Source organism: Apus apus, chromosome 2 (assembly GCF_020740795.1).
Source record: "Apus apus isolate bApuApu2 chromosome 2, bApuApu2.pri.cur, whole genome shotgun sequence".
NCBI classification, from domain to species: Eukaryota; Metazoa; Chordata; class Aves; order Apodiformes; family Apodidae; genus Apus; species Apus apus.
This window is the reverse complement of record NC_067283.1, coordinates 10343887-10358643: the sequence shown is the minus strand read 5'-3', so window position 1 is coordinate 10358643 and position 14757 is coordinate 10343887. Positions and strand designations below refer to the sequence as shown.

General features: G+C 35.2%; 1 protein-coding gene across 4 annotated transcripts in view; it reads left to right on the top strand.

The window, feature by feature from the left end:
* ESYT2 (extended synaptotagmin 2) overlaps positions 1–14757 on the top strand; it is an 84882-nt gene that overhangs the window by 55074 nt on the left and 15051 nt on the right. For 2 of the 4 annotated variants that reach the window (XM_051612394.1, XM_051612393.1), the window contains exons 8-14: positions 3729–3849; positions 4439–4615; positions 5015–5097; positions 6403–6451; positions 7101–7190; positions 7717–7812; positions 10707–10808. In XM_051612394.1, coding sequence (XP_051468354.1) covers positions 3729–3849; positions 4439–4615; positions 5015–5097; positions 6403–6451; positions 7101–7190; positions 7717–7812; positions 10707–10808 — 718 coding nt within the window. The remainder of the gene's footprint in view (positions 1–3728; positions 3850–4438; positions 4616–5014; positions 5098–6402; positions 6452–7100; positions 7191–7716; positions 7813–10706; positions 10809–14757) is intronic. The other 2 variants (XM_051612396.1, XM_051612395.1) reach the window with 1 other exon arrangement.

Below are 14757 nucleotides of genomic sequence, written 5' to 3'. Positions count from 1 at the left end.
ACCCAAGCTTACTAGGCTCCTGAGATTCATATCATACTACATATTTGTCTGACTGCAAACACAAAACCTCAGATGTAAACAAAGTCTCACTAAGTGTATCTCAAGTTTATGGTTTCCAGAGCAACCAAGCTTGGCCACATATGCATATCATGGTGCCATCTAGATGTGGTATAGTTTCTATAGTAACTGTCACTGAGGTGACTCATGCTCTGCTTGCCGAGAGATTTCTTCAGTGCTGTATTTGTTTTTCTTATCTGTATAGATAGATTGTATTTTTTGGTAGGAAGGCTTGACATATTGTAGTTATTATAAACAATGATGAACAAGAGATTTGCTGCCACCAGTTACCTTTTCATCCTACGGCTGTTGGCTGCACACTAAAGTACTTATTCACACTCTGTTTGCAAATGTCTTCTGGTAAATGAATGTCTGCATTTCCTGCTGGAAGCTTCCCTGTTACCTGTTAACTTAAATTGCTCTTTGTATATGACTCCACAAAGAGAAGAAAACAAAATTAATTAATATTCCATCATTAGTATAGCTTACAGAGGAGTGGAATTAAAATCTCTATGTGAGGAGGAGCCAGGCTGTGAGAATATTCAGGTGCTGTCAGGAGGGGATGTGGATGATGGGAAGATGGATTCTGTTACAGTTGCTTGAGATACAGTAAAATGACTCTTTGCAGGCAGAGGTGTGCTGCCTCTGCAGTAGGAAAGATGATGCAGGAAAACTATATAGCTGCTTATTCTGTCACTAAAAGCTAGGTAGAACTAAATAGAGATCCATCCAACAAAGTAAGTGCTGATTATTTTTCTGTAGTGAAATTGAGCTTTTGAAGACATTTACTATAATAAATTGAAGCATTTCACACTTCTCTCAATTGTTTGAACTCAAGAAATAATTGTACTTCAAATCAATGACTTAGACTTTTACATTCTTAAGAAGCTGTTTATTGATGATGCATCAACGTAGGAGTTTAAATTGATACATCTTTCGTGTTGTTTTATCAGCGATTTGTCTCTGTTTTCCATAGATCAGACCTCTTGGCTTAAGTAATAAAAGAATAAAAAAATATTATCATTTTTGCCTTGTATTAATGAAGAATTCTTAGTATCTCAGATCGCTAATATTTGTTTAGGTAAAACTTAAACAGTTTGAAAATGTCACAGTTTTAGAATTCATTTAAATTATTAATTAGTTATAACTTTTGGTATTATTTTGCAGCTCTGTGCTTTTAAAGATGGAATATCTGCTACCTCCTATAAGTCAAATTTCTCTGTGTAAATTTCTGTGAAATTTAATGCTGTTTCATTTTTCATATTAATTAATGAAATGTTTAAGATAAAATTAGACAAAAAAGACTGACCTTTGGAGTCACAGTTGGGATTTGGTCCTATTATAGAGGATTGTGAATCCTCCAAGTGATTGGGCTCTGTTGTGCTTCAGGCTGTTTCTTTTTTTAAGGAGATCTACTGTAGCTCCATTTGAACATTAATCACTCATGCCTAGGATAGGTTTATTTAAGTCTATAGCTTATTCCATAATGTATGTGATCTTAACTAAATACTAGAGAAGAGTATGATAACCTTTCTTCCAAGGCAGCTCTGGTAGCATTACCTCTCTTGCACTGCTCATTTGCTGTCTCTGACCTAGGTCACTTAGTTTTATTTACTAATTGTCTGTTTTTAAGGCATGTGCTTTACTGAGCATAAAGGCAGAGCTTTCTCTTCTAGCCAGGTTAGAGACACTAACGAAAGTATCAACAGAACAAACTTACCTTATCTCTCTACTGGAGATGTATCATCAGAATTGTAGTTTGACATTTTTTTGCATTTTGAAATGTTGATTGTTGCTAATTTGCCGTCACCTCAGCTGTTTGGTGTTTTTTTTTTTTTCTCCTTTTAATGTTAAGACTGTTTGAGATGTTTATGCTAAATTTTTACACAAAAAAACCCAAAACAATGGGTTCCATTTTCTTGGCTCATTTTAGAGGAGGTGTAGTATATGTAAGTTAAGAACTTGATATTTAGCAAAACCGAAATGAAAGTTTGAAAAGCAACATGTTAAAATGATGACTAAAGGGAAGTACTTATTTTCAAGCAACATAATTACCTTCTTGTAGTAGTTGTCTAAGAATTACTGAAACTCGATTTGTAGGGTTTAGTGTTTATGTAGAATGAAAATCTTTCTAAATCTGATTGGATAAACTCTGCAAGAAAGGAAGAAGAGTGAAGACTCTGCTTCAGGACAGAACAGAAGCTAAGAAGAAACTTTTCCTCTGAGCAGTATCTTTATATTGTCCACTGGTGCTTTTTTCAGGAAATAAATGAGGTCTGCACAGACCTGTCCATTCATCTTGATGCAGCCTTGAGTTTCTTCTGTACCTGTTGTACTGCATGCCATTAAAACGTAGCCATGTTCTGTCATGTGTCATAGTTCATCTGGATTTCCAGTGGAAGGGGGCAGCCAAGGGGATGCAGGCTGTACAGGTTTCATGACATGAAGGATCAGTGCGAATTTGAAATGGGCCAGATTGTATTTAATGGCTTAATTCTGTTACCCATCTCTATATATCTCTAATATATTTGCTGTGTGAAATTTTTCATCCCAAATGAAAAAGTAATATATATTACCTTTCAGCGCAGCTTTTGTGCTTTTATAAACATGGTAACTGCTGAGTCAGAGCTACTCCCAGCTGCAGATTCAGTCTTAGAGAAAATGCACAAGGTGAACATAGAAGTGCTTCATCTGAAAAGTGCCCTAAGTAGTGAAACACTGCATGCATCTTAGCTTCACAAATATTGTTAAAGGAGAATCATAAAGTGTATTGAGGAAGAGAAAACATTTTTGCCTGAAGCAGCTCCACAAGCCCTAGTGAGACTGCATGTATTCTTAAAATTGTGTCACTGAATCTTTGTGCATATCCCTGACCTCTTCCTGGATACTTGCTTTCTGTGGTCAACTCAACCACTCCAGTTCTGCAATTTTGCCAGTGTAGGGAATGTGGGTCACCAGTGGTGGTGGTCTGGAAACCCACTCATTTGTTGTATGTTCAGACCCAAACTGGGTGAACTCGTAGCTTAGGAAAACTTTTACTTTTCTGTGTTCGTGGAAGGGGTGTGGAGTTGGGGTTTTTTAAATGATTCATAACCAGTGTGATTATACTGCCACTCCCTTTTTGCCAGAACAAAACCTGTTTTGCTTCCCTAGGCTATATTTTACTCAGCCACAAGCATGTTTTTCTTTGTGTTTCTGTTTTAAATGACGCTCTTCCCAGCACAAGAGGACAACTCCTTCCATAACAATACAGGAATGGTTAGCCAAACTTTCGGAGACAGTTAAATCATTATTGAAATACAAAAGTAGATTAACACTTAACATCTGCTTGATTATATGGAATGCAGGCAAGAAAACTTATGCAATAGCCTTTTACCCTGGGTGGGTTGAAAAGGCGGGGGAGAGGGGGAAGCTTGGCAGGGAAATGAGAGCTTTTTAGTCATCGCTGTGGTTGCTGCTATTCGGTGTCAGATGCTTCCACCTGGTGGCCATTTTGGCAAGAATCTTTCAATTTTTAAGAGTATTTTAAAAACATATATCTCTTCTACCCCTCCACCCCCCAAGGGCAAATATTTTCTCCATTTAGGTTGTTAAGCAGCAAAAGGAGGATATAAGTCCGACATAACGTGTTTAACTGTCATGAAGTAACTGAGGACTATTTTCTCCAACAGTGGCTTATCAGACACAATAATATTGGATATAATATCCAACTACCTGGTCCTTCCAAATAGAATTACAGTCCCCCTTGTCAGTGAAGTGCAGATTGCTCAGCTGCGGTTTCCTATACCAAAGGTAAGCTTGTTTCTATTAATACTAATAATTTGGCATTCTGTTTTTTCTGTGGTAGTAACTATTAACATCTGTGTGAATTTCTAAATACAGTTGCTGCAGTAGTACAAATTACCATGAATCCAGTAATTTAAAATAATGTATTTAGTTTATAAATAATTTCTGTGGAGTCAATGTTTCATAATAATGCTAAGAAGGGGCTTTTTTGTTTTTCTTGCTAGAATCTTAAACATAATACTTGCTAAAATATAGCTCAGGTGTGTAGGCTAAAAATGAAGTATCATGTGTTATATCATCACTATAAATCATTGTTAGTGCTCTCCACTTGAAAGTTGTTACAATTTATTGCTTCTCATTTCTGCTCACATTGCATTTCTTGATATAACTGGTACATTTCTGATGATGACAGCTTTTCTTTTCAGGAATCTCTGGAGTGCTAAGTCTTAGGTGTATATGGATCATCATTGACATCCCTTCATTTACAGGTCCATGTTAAGGAAATTACAATGGAAATTATAAAACCTATTTTGCAAAATTGTGATGACATGGAAGCTTTCAGATTACTACAGGAACTCATATTTTCCTTTTTCAGGGTGTTCTAAGGATACACTTTATTGAAGCTCAGGACCTGGAGGGGAAAGATACTTACCTAAAAGGGATCGTCAAAGGAAAATCAGATCCTTATGGAATCATCCGTGTTGGCAACCAGATTTTCCAAAGCAAGGTTATCAAAGAAAATCTCAATCCAAAATGGAATGAAGTTTATGAGGTATAGCCAATAAAAATGCCTTGTTATGTGTTCTGTAAAGTTTTCTTCTAAAGTTTCTTTTGTTAAAAAAAGTCTGGGAACTTCCTAGAGGAGCTTCTTGATATCTCCCTCTAAAAGTCCAAAGTTCTGTAACAAAACAGAAATTCTCCATTGATGTATATACTTTTTTAATCTAGAGTAAGCATCAGTAATTCTGAAAAAGTCTTGTCTCTTAAAGCCAACATTAGCAAATTGCATCTGTTAAGCTCTACTCATTAAACTACACATTTTTTAAAGCATTTTCTTATTGGGGTGTTTTAATACAGAAAGACACTGCAGTTCAATGTTTTGCTGTTACTATGCCATTTTACAAAGCTGGTTAGTTTTACCATTAACATTACAATCTTACTTTACTTCCAGGCCTTAGTATATGAACACCCAGGGCAGGAGCTAGAGATTGAGCTCTTTGATGAAGATCCAGATAAAGATGACTTCCTGGGAAGGTAAATGTTATAGAGAGTATGTTTGCAAGTACTGAAAAGAGATGAAATATTTTTTTTAGGGCTGTTTTGTTTTTTTTTTTCCTTTAATTGCAGTTGCAGTTCTGCTATATTTCTGCATAATAATATAAACTAATTTTCTTTTCAAAATGTTACTAGTAATTAATTTCCTAATTATTTCATATATGTAAATATATGTATATTAAAATCTATATACACACACCTGTATTTTTTTATTTTTTTTTAATCAAGGGAAGTATTGTGAGTGCCTAGAAAAAAAAAAGGGGTGTTTGTTGGGATTTTTTTTTAAGGAAGTGTACCCTACCTGCTTTAATGCTTATAAGCTAGCACTGAGTCATAATTATTTCTTCAGGCAAAGTTAATATAGCTTTATAACTGTGTATCTGCTTCATCTTCATAGTTTATGAATGGCCAGCTCACAGTTTGTTTTTCTCTAATAGCTGATCTTAACTATTAAATAAAAATTGCTGTAATGCTTTCTCAAACATTACTCACTCTTAGATTCCATAGGTCTACCTTTAGTGTTTACCCATAAACATTTCAGGGTTTTAGTCAGCTTCTTTCTCCAGTAATTTGTCACCTTTATTTCTTGCAGAGTTTTGGAGCTTCCCGTTGTTGCTTTCCATACAGAGTAGAACTCCCTTATCTTTCCAGCTCCTTCTCTCTTAACAGGAGCAACAGTACCTACTTCTCTTCCCATTAAAATAAAGAAGTAGGTAGTATGAAGGCTTCTTTTTTTTTGCACTTCCCTAGTCTTACACTGAAGTGGTGGAGGGGGAAGTGGCATAATGTGTACATCAGTACTAATAAAGTAAATAGCCACGACAGATGTTCATGCACTGGCATGCATTTGTCAGCCCTGTTTAATTTTTAGCAGATTCCCTGGTACATTTTTAGCTTCTGTGAAATAGCACTCCATCAGACAATGCCAAAGCATGAATTCAGTCATAGCCTATGTCCAGGGGCTATTTCCAGTGGGTAGTTTGGATATAGTCACTGTTTTGAGAGTCTGGTCATATGTATGTGAGCCATATTGTACCAGTTGCCCTTGTAGCTATAAAATGGGTGGTTGTATAGGCATATTGTCTGTTATCCTGCATTCATCTTTGTTCGGCCATTTCATTCCCTACTTCTTTCCCTCTTAGGGGCTAAAAGAATAGTATTCTGCTCTTTTGTTCTCAGTGGAAGCCTGGATACTCAGCAATCCAGGGTGGGATTTGAGTTCTGTATTAGAGTTTTTGCTTCTTGGCTATAATACTGATTTTTGTATTCTTTTCTTTTTTCTAGTTTGATGATAGATTTAATTGAAGTTGAAAAGGAGCGTCTTCTAGATGAGGTAAATGTTCAGTAAGCTTTGGTTTTAAAAAACCTGTTTGTTGTATATGTTGTTGTGCTTATATTATTTTTTCCTGGTGGTATTTCCTGTATGTGCACGCATAAACTTAATGGTGCAGAAATAGATTACAGCATAGGGGATTAAGGGAGACCTGAATTGGTGAAATATGAAAAATATTGCTATTCTTTTTCTGCTTTGGGGTTTTAAGATTACCAGTATGTAAATGCAAAACACCAGTAACTTAGGTATTTGGTGAGAGGTTTTTCTTGCTGGAGAATAGTTAATTGCCCTGTTTAAATACTGTTAGACTTGGCAGACTAATATTTGTCCTATATGTATAAGAGGTTTTTTAGTAACTTTATACAGGGGTTGTTTTTCCAGAACATCTTTACAGACATTAAAGAATTCTCTATTTTAAAAATGCTTTTACTATATAACATAGACGTTTGTGTGACTGTTTTTGTTGCTCAGGGCTGTAATATTTAGGATTAAATAGGACATTTTAAACAGTGAATCTGATGTTTTCTGATTATGCAGGCTTCAAGTCTACAAGATTTCTAGTAAAGTTTATAATTTCCTAAATGTCCCAGTTGCAATCATGTCTTTGTTTGGTGTCAGATGATTTCACATTACTTTGCTTAACTTTTAGTGGTTTACTTTGGATGAAGTGTCCAAAGGAAAATTGCATTTAAAACTGGAATGGCTCACATTGATGCCAACTGCTGAAAATCTAGACAAGGTATTAAAGAAACACATCACTTTTATCCTAATATTAATTGTTATGGATTGGTTGTTTGGGTTTTCTTGTTTTTATTTTTAAATATGGAAGTAATTGAATTCTCTAGCTGTTGTGAATTTGGATAAACCTGTAGCTTTATTCCGAACTCTCTTTAGAAATTGTAAACTAGTTATAACAGTCAGTGTACTCTGGTGACAGTGGATTATAAAATGCTTTTGTTGTCCTGTTTTTTTCTGTTACTGATATGGTTTGAGTATATTAGCAACAATTCTTTAGCCTGGGAGATAAAGCTGGATATGATATTATAATCTGTCTAGTCTAAAAAAAAAATCAGGAAATGGAGTGGAAATTTCCACTAAAATTATTTTTAAATATCTATATTAAGTCTTAAGAACTTCTTATGCTTCATAGTGCCTTTGTGAACGTTTGCATTTTGGGAGAGGTTTTTAAAATATATGTTAGGAATAGGACAGAAATAATAATATTGCTTGATTTTTCAGAAAGGCTAACGATGTTTTTGATTTAGGTGCTAACAAGCATTAAAGCTGATAAAGACCAAGCCAATGATGGGCTTTCTTCTGCATTGCTCATTCTCTATTTGGACTCAGCAAGAAACCTGCCCGTAAGTCGTATTCTGAGGGATGCCCTCTTGTCATGGGTATCTCCTGGGTACTTCCAGCATGGCTTGCTTGGTAGTATGGCACACTGCTTTACTAACACACATGATGCCATGTTTTCTGTACTTTCTCTCGTTTCAAAATGTGTAATGTAAGGTCCACATTTCTAGTGGTATAGTATTATAGATATATAGTTAATAAAACATAACTCTTTAATCAGTGTGATTTATCTTTAAAGAATGCTCCTTTCCTGAAAGGCTGCACATTTTTATTACACAGTGTTTTCCATAAATAGTATGGGATTAGCATGAGGAATTTTAAGGAACTAACTGGGAAAAGGCCTGCTTCCTTGAGTTCAGGTAAACTTGCTTGCTTGGGTTTAAGGTATCTGTGGTAGGTTTGAAGATATTGAAGTTCTCATCACCAAGTTAACACTGTGCAGTTGATGTTACAGTGGCAAATTTTCTGTCAGGTTGTTATGTAGAGTCTTGTGTATTTGCTTGCACAAAATGTAAAAACAAAAAAAAATGTGTTTCTCTCGTATGGATTATACTGCAGGACTGTGAAGTTGCTTGCTCATGACAAGCACAGACTGGTTTGTGCTTTGTTTCAGGTTACTCAAATACTGTTCCTGGTTGTAAATGATAGCAGTAATAAAGAAAAACCTACCTTAAATAGATATGTGAAGCAAAATACTGAGTTTTGAAGTTTTTCAGCATTGCTATTAGATGAAAAATTCTGGAAGTGATCTGGAAGTGATGACTAAAATGCTAATCAGAGAATAAGGTTTTCAAGCCTTAGATTTTTTTGCCTGCATTTTGCAAATTTGTCCACTCATCTTAAATTTAAGTTAAAATACTGCATCAGAGTGGTAACAAATGAAACCTTAGTAGCCAAAACAATTTACCTCACTGACTAGTGATTTCATGTCTGTTCGCTTGGAAGTATAGTTATAGTTTATTTGAAAAGCTAAAAAGATGTAGCTCAAATGGAATAGAGTCCTGCATTAACCTCACTATATTGAATTCAGGGGAACTCTGTAACTTAGCAGAAAAAGTGTAGAATTACTCTTGTACAGAGTAAGCAGAAATAGAATAAAATTGAATTCTGGTGTGCTTTAACACCAGTTTCAGAATACTGTAACACAGAAGAAGTCCATCTACCATATGTTTTGTGCACTACATTAAATTGAAGCCATTTATGTATTTTCTTGTTTGACTGCTGGATTTTACTCAAACTGTTATGAGTTTAATATATTTGTTAAAATACGCTAAAGCCTCATACTTAAAATAAATATTTAAAAGTTCTCTCATCCACAATTTCCAATTTGTTTCCATGCAGCTCTGCTTCTCTGTATTAGATTAGCTTCTCCAGCAAATACTCAGAGGCTTTGTCATAAGTTTTTTGGGTTTTTTCCCTTCTGGTTTTAAACAGACATTCTGTAATACTATCTCCCTCCTTCAGAAGGGCTAGTCTACACATCTTGAGTTCTGTCTCCTGTTGGAGACAGTACATTCATTTCAATGTCTTAATCAGTACTTCTAATCAGTAGATTTCTTAACTCCAGGGCACAGATAGGGGAAGTTCCTTTCACAAAACTGACCAGTTAGGAAATCTGGGAACAGGATCCCAAATTTCTTATTTGCTGTGTCTGATGATCTGTCTACAGTACAAGATTGCCTGGGTGGACTGAGGATAAGGATGGTCATAGTGTGGGACGGGTTTAACCCACTTTTTCTTGCTCTACCAGCCCCAAAAAGAAGTTGCTATAAATGGCTCAGTATTTAACTTCAAGTAATTTTCTTTTCAGAAATGTGTTACAAAGACTATGATAGAAAGTAACATTGAACACTTGAAAATTCCATTTACAAGTTTACAACAATAAAATAATAAAATACTGTGTTAAATTCAAGTTGTCCAAAACCAAATACAAACAGGCTTCACAGTTAGGTGGGAGGAGAAACCTCCTGGAAAGATGTATTTATGTGGAAGAGCTGAAGGGATTCCTATAGATTCTATAAAGACAGTGCTTAGATAATGTCATAATGCTGCTAGACAGACTGCAGTGATTGATAGCAAATACAGCTTTTTGTATGTCCATTTTATTTTAACATGGAACAACAGTTACAGGACTAAACATGGAAGTAAGTCTCCTGGCTCCTCATGTTGTTTTCGTGTTCACTGGTAGGGGCCATGCAGTTAATATCAAAATGAATCACTCTTTTGGATTGCTTGTATTCTTGAGAAACAAAAAGTGCAAAGAGAATGTAGTGTGTTAAAATAACACAAACTCTTTATTAGTAGTTTTGAAGACTCTTGTCCCCAGCTATAATGTTACAGCTAAAGTATTTTCTAGATGACTAAGTCCTTTTTATTACCTCCCACATGCGTTTCTTAAGTTAATGCTTATCACTGGTATATTTTAGATGTTTGCATCAGCCTTGTTTAGTTTGAGTTCTAGTGGATGATCCCCAGGAAAGGCATTCCTTTTGCACAGTGTATAATACCTATGGATTTCTGAGACACTGGGATGATTTGTCTGAATATGTTTCCTGCGAAATAGAAACAGTGTGAAAGGCTGGTACCTTAGTTGGATAGAGTTTACTTAGTTGCATCTTCCATATAAATCTGAACCACAAGAAGTAAACTTGGAAAGTGGGTTAATATATTTGAATTATTAATAAAAAACCAAAAAGCTTTTTAGCTTGCTGTGCTACAGAAAGTCATGTAACAGATGGAACTGTTTGTTATGATGAATATTTGCCTTTTGTTACCTGCTGTTTTCTCTGGAATCCTTTGACTGTTTTCCTTAACTTTTTTGTGTAGTAAAGCTGCTTATGCATTCATTCTGCCACAATCCCATCACTCTGCTTTCTCCTTCCATTTCCATCTTCCTAAGAGTATCTACGAGGGAAACTTTGGGTGTGGATACTTAAAAGAGAGGAGAGCATCGGGACTAGTCTTTTGTGAAAACACTACCTCACTCTATAGAGCACTATTTGTGAGTTCTCTGGTATTATTTGTATTGTACCTTTTATCTGCCAGAGTGTGGATTAGTGCTACTAAAGCCACTCACTCTAGTGGAATGAGAGCATGCAATTTGTTTTGCTGCATGATTTCAACAAGTGTGCATTGTTTTTGTCCTATTTTTACTGCATTTTAAAGGCTACTTAAATTTCATTGATCAGCATATCATTGGGTAAGTAATTAACTTTTTAAGATAAAAACCCAAGATAAGTTTGTTGTAAAAGCTCTTACATTTAACTTCAATTGCTGATTCACTGAGAAATAAAATGCATACTGTACTAGCACACTGTGTGCTAGTGAATTGTTTGCTTTATTGCAAAGAAATTAAACTAGAAAACGTTACAACCGACATCCCTGTAATTTCTTTAAAAGGTGATGCACTCAATGTTTGTAAGAACTTGCAGCCTCTCCACACTGGTTCAAGTATTGCTTTAAAAATGGATGTGATTCTTTGTGTTCCCCATACTATAAATTCCCTTGTAAATTCTATTTCACTCCATGATGCTCCTTGTTTTGCAAATCCCTAAGTTCTTTTTCTTTTTTCTTTTTTCTTTTTTTTTTTTCCTATTTAGTCTGTAGTCAGGAAAATCCAGGCTAGAGAGAGCCACCAATTGATATTTTTTGCTTTAATGTTACAAGATGAATACAAATTAATGAGCCTCTGAATATCTTTCACTTAATTCTGTAAACACAACCCTGGTATCTTCAATAAGAATGAGAATATATTCATAATAAGAACTGTTTTGCTAGTGAGAGGTGGGTATGCCATTATAGATTGTGTAGATAAACTTGTTGCTGGCTGGCTATTTTTGGCTTGTATCATACATCTTGATTTAAAAATACCTTCCTCTCTACCCCTACACCAATCCCAACAAAGCCTTTTCTGTGGTTCTTTCAGTTAGTTTCTCTGTAGAATTTAATGTTAAAATTTCAAAAAGTTACATCCATGAGCAAATATTGTTAAAAGAAATCAGTTCATCAGCTATGGTAGTTATCTTGGAATTTAAACTGATAAATAGTTGCTGTCTCTAGTATTTTTACAACTATAAGATACATCCTAATAATAATAACAACAATAATTTAAAAAATATCAAAATGTTTGATAAAGAGCACAGTCCTGATGTTTCTGTTGGCCTTAGGGTCTTTGCATTAGGATGGGTTATCTGCACCTAACAGCTTCTGTTTAGACTTTGGGCAAAAACTTCCCAAATCTCCAAAGCCATTTGTGAGTCCAAGTGCAGCAGCAACCATTTTCAGATAGCCAGCTCTGGATTTCTTTCAACAACACTGTCAACTGTCTTGTTCTGCAGTTGCACAGGGTGCTTAGTCTTGCAGCAACCAAGAGAATGAGATTTATGGCTGCAGGCCAGGAGAGGGGAGAGCATTGTAGTAGGCCTTCAGCTGTCAAAAAAATGCACTTTGTTTTCAGGGCATCTTTAAACATGAGGTGTTATGTGGCCATTCATACCTGCAAGTTCACCTATCTAATTGGCATGCAACATGAGTTACTTGGCAGGGTGTGGGAAGAAGTGTTAAATAGGTAGCCAACTTTATAGAGGGAGGGAAAAACTCAATGCCCTGAGTGCCCTTTGTTCCTTTCTAGACAGTTTTAGTAAGTGCTGGCAACCTAGATTCATTATTAGATTTTACTGCAAATGTCACTGGCTGTTACAGAATGCTAGCCTGAAATTTGATTTATTCCAGAGTGTCAGTTATCAGTATAGCTTTTGGATACCCATCTCCTTCCACAACTGCAGAGACATTCAGAACCATATCAAGACAATTTTCTCACACAAGACAAGACCTTTTATTGGCTATTTATATTGAATACTCCCTCTTCTTCTAGTGTCCTCCCACCCAGCCCTTCAGCCACCATCCTCATGATCTGCAGCTCCTTCCCTTGAAACCTGTGGCTTAAACATATTTGCCCCAGCTAATGTCCCTCTTGGCCTCTCCTTGCTATGATTCCAGAGGAACTCAGACATGTTCAATATGCAGGAAGCATTGGTTGCCTGCCTTTATAATTGATCATATAGGTTTGGTTTTGACATTTAAAATTCTTTGAAATAATATAGGGGGGAAAAAAGATGTTTGCTGAATGTGCAGGTATAAACATGAAGGAAAGCTGAGGTGCAGTTTAGAATCAAAATTACCTTAATGAATTGCAGGTACGCTCTGAAAACAAGGCCCTTTTCCATAGAGGACAGTTACTGTGCCCATATAAATATTGGATGGATATAGTTGTCTGATGGTGAGCCCTGCAGAAATAGATCTGTGGTTGTGCTGTATCATATTGCTATGAAAGACAAACAACATACTGTATATAGAAAAGTGGAATGTGGCTTGTAGGACGTATGGATGAATCCTTCTGTTCTACTTGGCTGTTACTAAGGCCCTGATTCTGACTGCAGCCATTTCAGATTTGGAGGATGGTAATGGTGATAATCAAAAACCCAGGAATCATGACTAATAGAGGAAGGGAGTTCAGAGTTGGAAAGTAAAGATGGGGATGGAAATGATACAAGGTTGCTGCAAAGTAAGTGAGCTCTTTGTGTTTGAAAGAAAACAAGAAACAGTGCTCAAATTCCAGCAAGGAATGTACCTGTTGGGCATTAAAAATTTTCTAATGAAAAGGATAGTTAAACATTAGGATTGATATGTCTAGGGATACGGTGCAGTCTCCATCTTTGAAGGTCTTTAAGTACAATAAATAGTACATCCCTAACATACAAGATAAATAGCTGTAGAAGATTCCTTAATTTTAAGAAAAATAATTATTAAAAAAAATCTAACCAAACCTTATTTCTAGTTTTCTCCAGTTTCACTATAATGTATGTTCATTCTGAAATAGAAATTTTAAAGCTGAGTGACAGGGAACTTGTTGTATATATACTGGATATGACATAAAAAAAAAAAAAAAAAATAGTATTTCTGCAAAAACATTGAATTTCCCTTCAAATTTTAGTCACTTTGGCATTTGAATTTTAGGAAGGCATTTGAATTTTAGGAAGTCATTTCTTTTGGCAGAGCATCAATAATATTGATTCTTTTTCATAAACCAGCACGTTCTGAAAGGCCATTCTGCAGTGTTTTTCTTGCACCACATTACAGATTTAAAGCAGAATTCTTCTTTGAAATAAGAATTTGTGCTTAAAGAAAAAGCCAGCCATAAGTATACTTACTTGAAGTCTGTTTTATTTCCAAATTTCCTGAAATTACTTCTTATGAGTTGAATGCAATTTTTCTGTAACATTTTTGTACTTTACCTGTGTCACTTGAAGAACAGTATATTATTCTTAAAATATTTTAAAATGTTCTTAATTAATGGAAAGTAATCAGAGGTTATGTCCTGTTAAATCAGTTCATATTCCTATTTTAAGTGCATTTGCATGTCTTCATTTAACTCAATGAAGTAGCTATAGTTCATTCTAGTTATTATACAGTGTTTCTATAGTTCATCTGCTGAAGAGGCTCAAGTGACCTGGATTTTTATAATGAATCCTATCAATAATTTTTAATATAGTAATTTATCCCATAAAAGAAGTTCTTCACATAATTACTTGACTTGTCATCAGAGGAGCTTCTGTGTTGTGAAAATGAACTTACTTAACCAAAAGGGTAATTCAGAAGGCAGTCCATAGGCCATCAAGCATTCAATAAAAAATATTTTATGAAGTCTATTTAGTATAATAAAAAAAACTGGTACAGGAAATAAGTGGTCTGAAAGCTAGTATATTGCATTTAAAGCAAAATACAAACATTCAGAAAGGACAAGGGAAAAAAAAGTTGTCAGACTTTTTTTTGTTGTTGTTCTATCATTTGTATGTTTGAAAGATTTTGGTTTTTTTTCTAGGTTGATTTATTTTTCCCCTGCTTTGTCCTATGTGGTTGTGTCATAACTAATTAACCTTGTGAAATTGCTT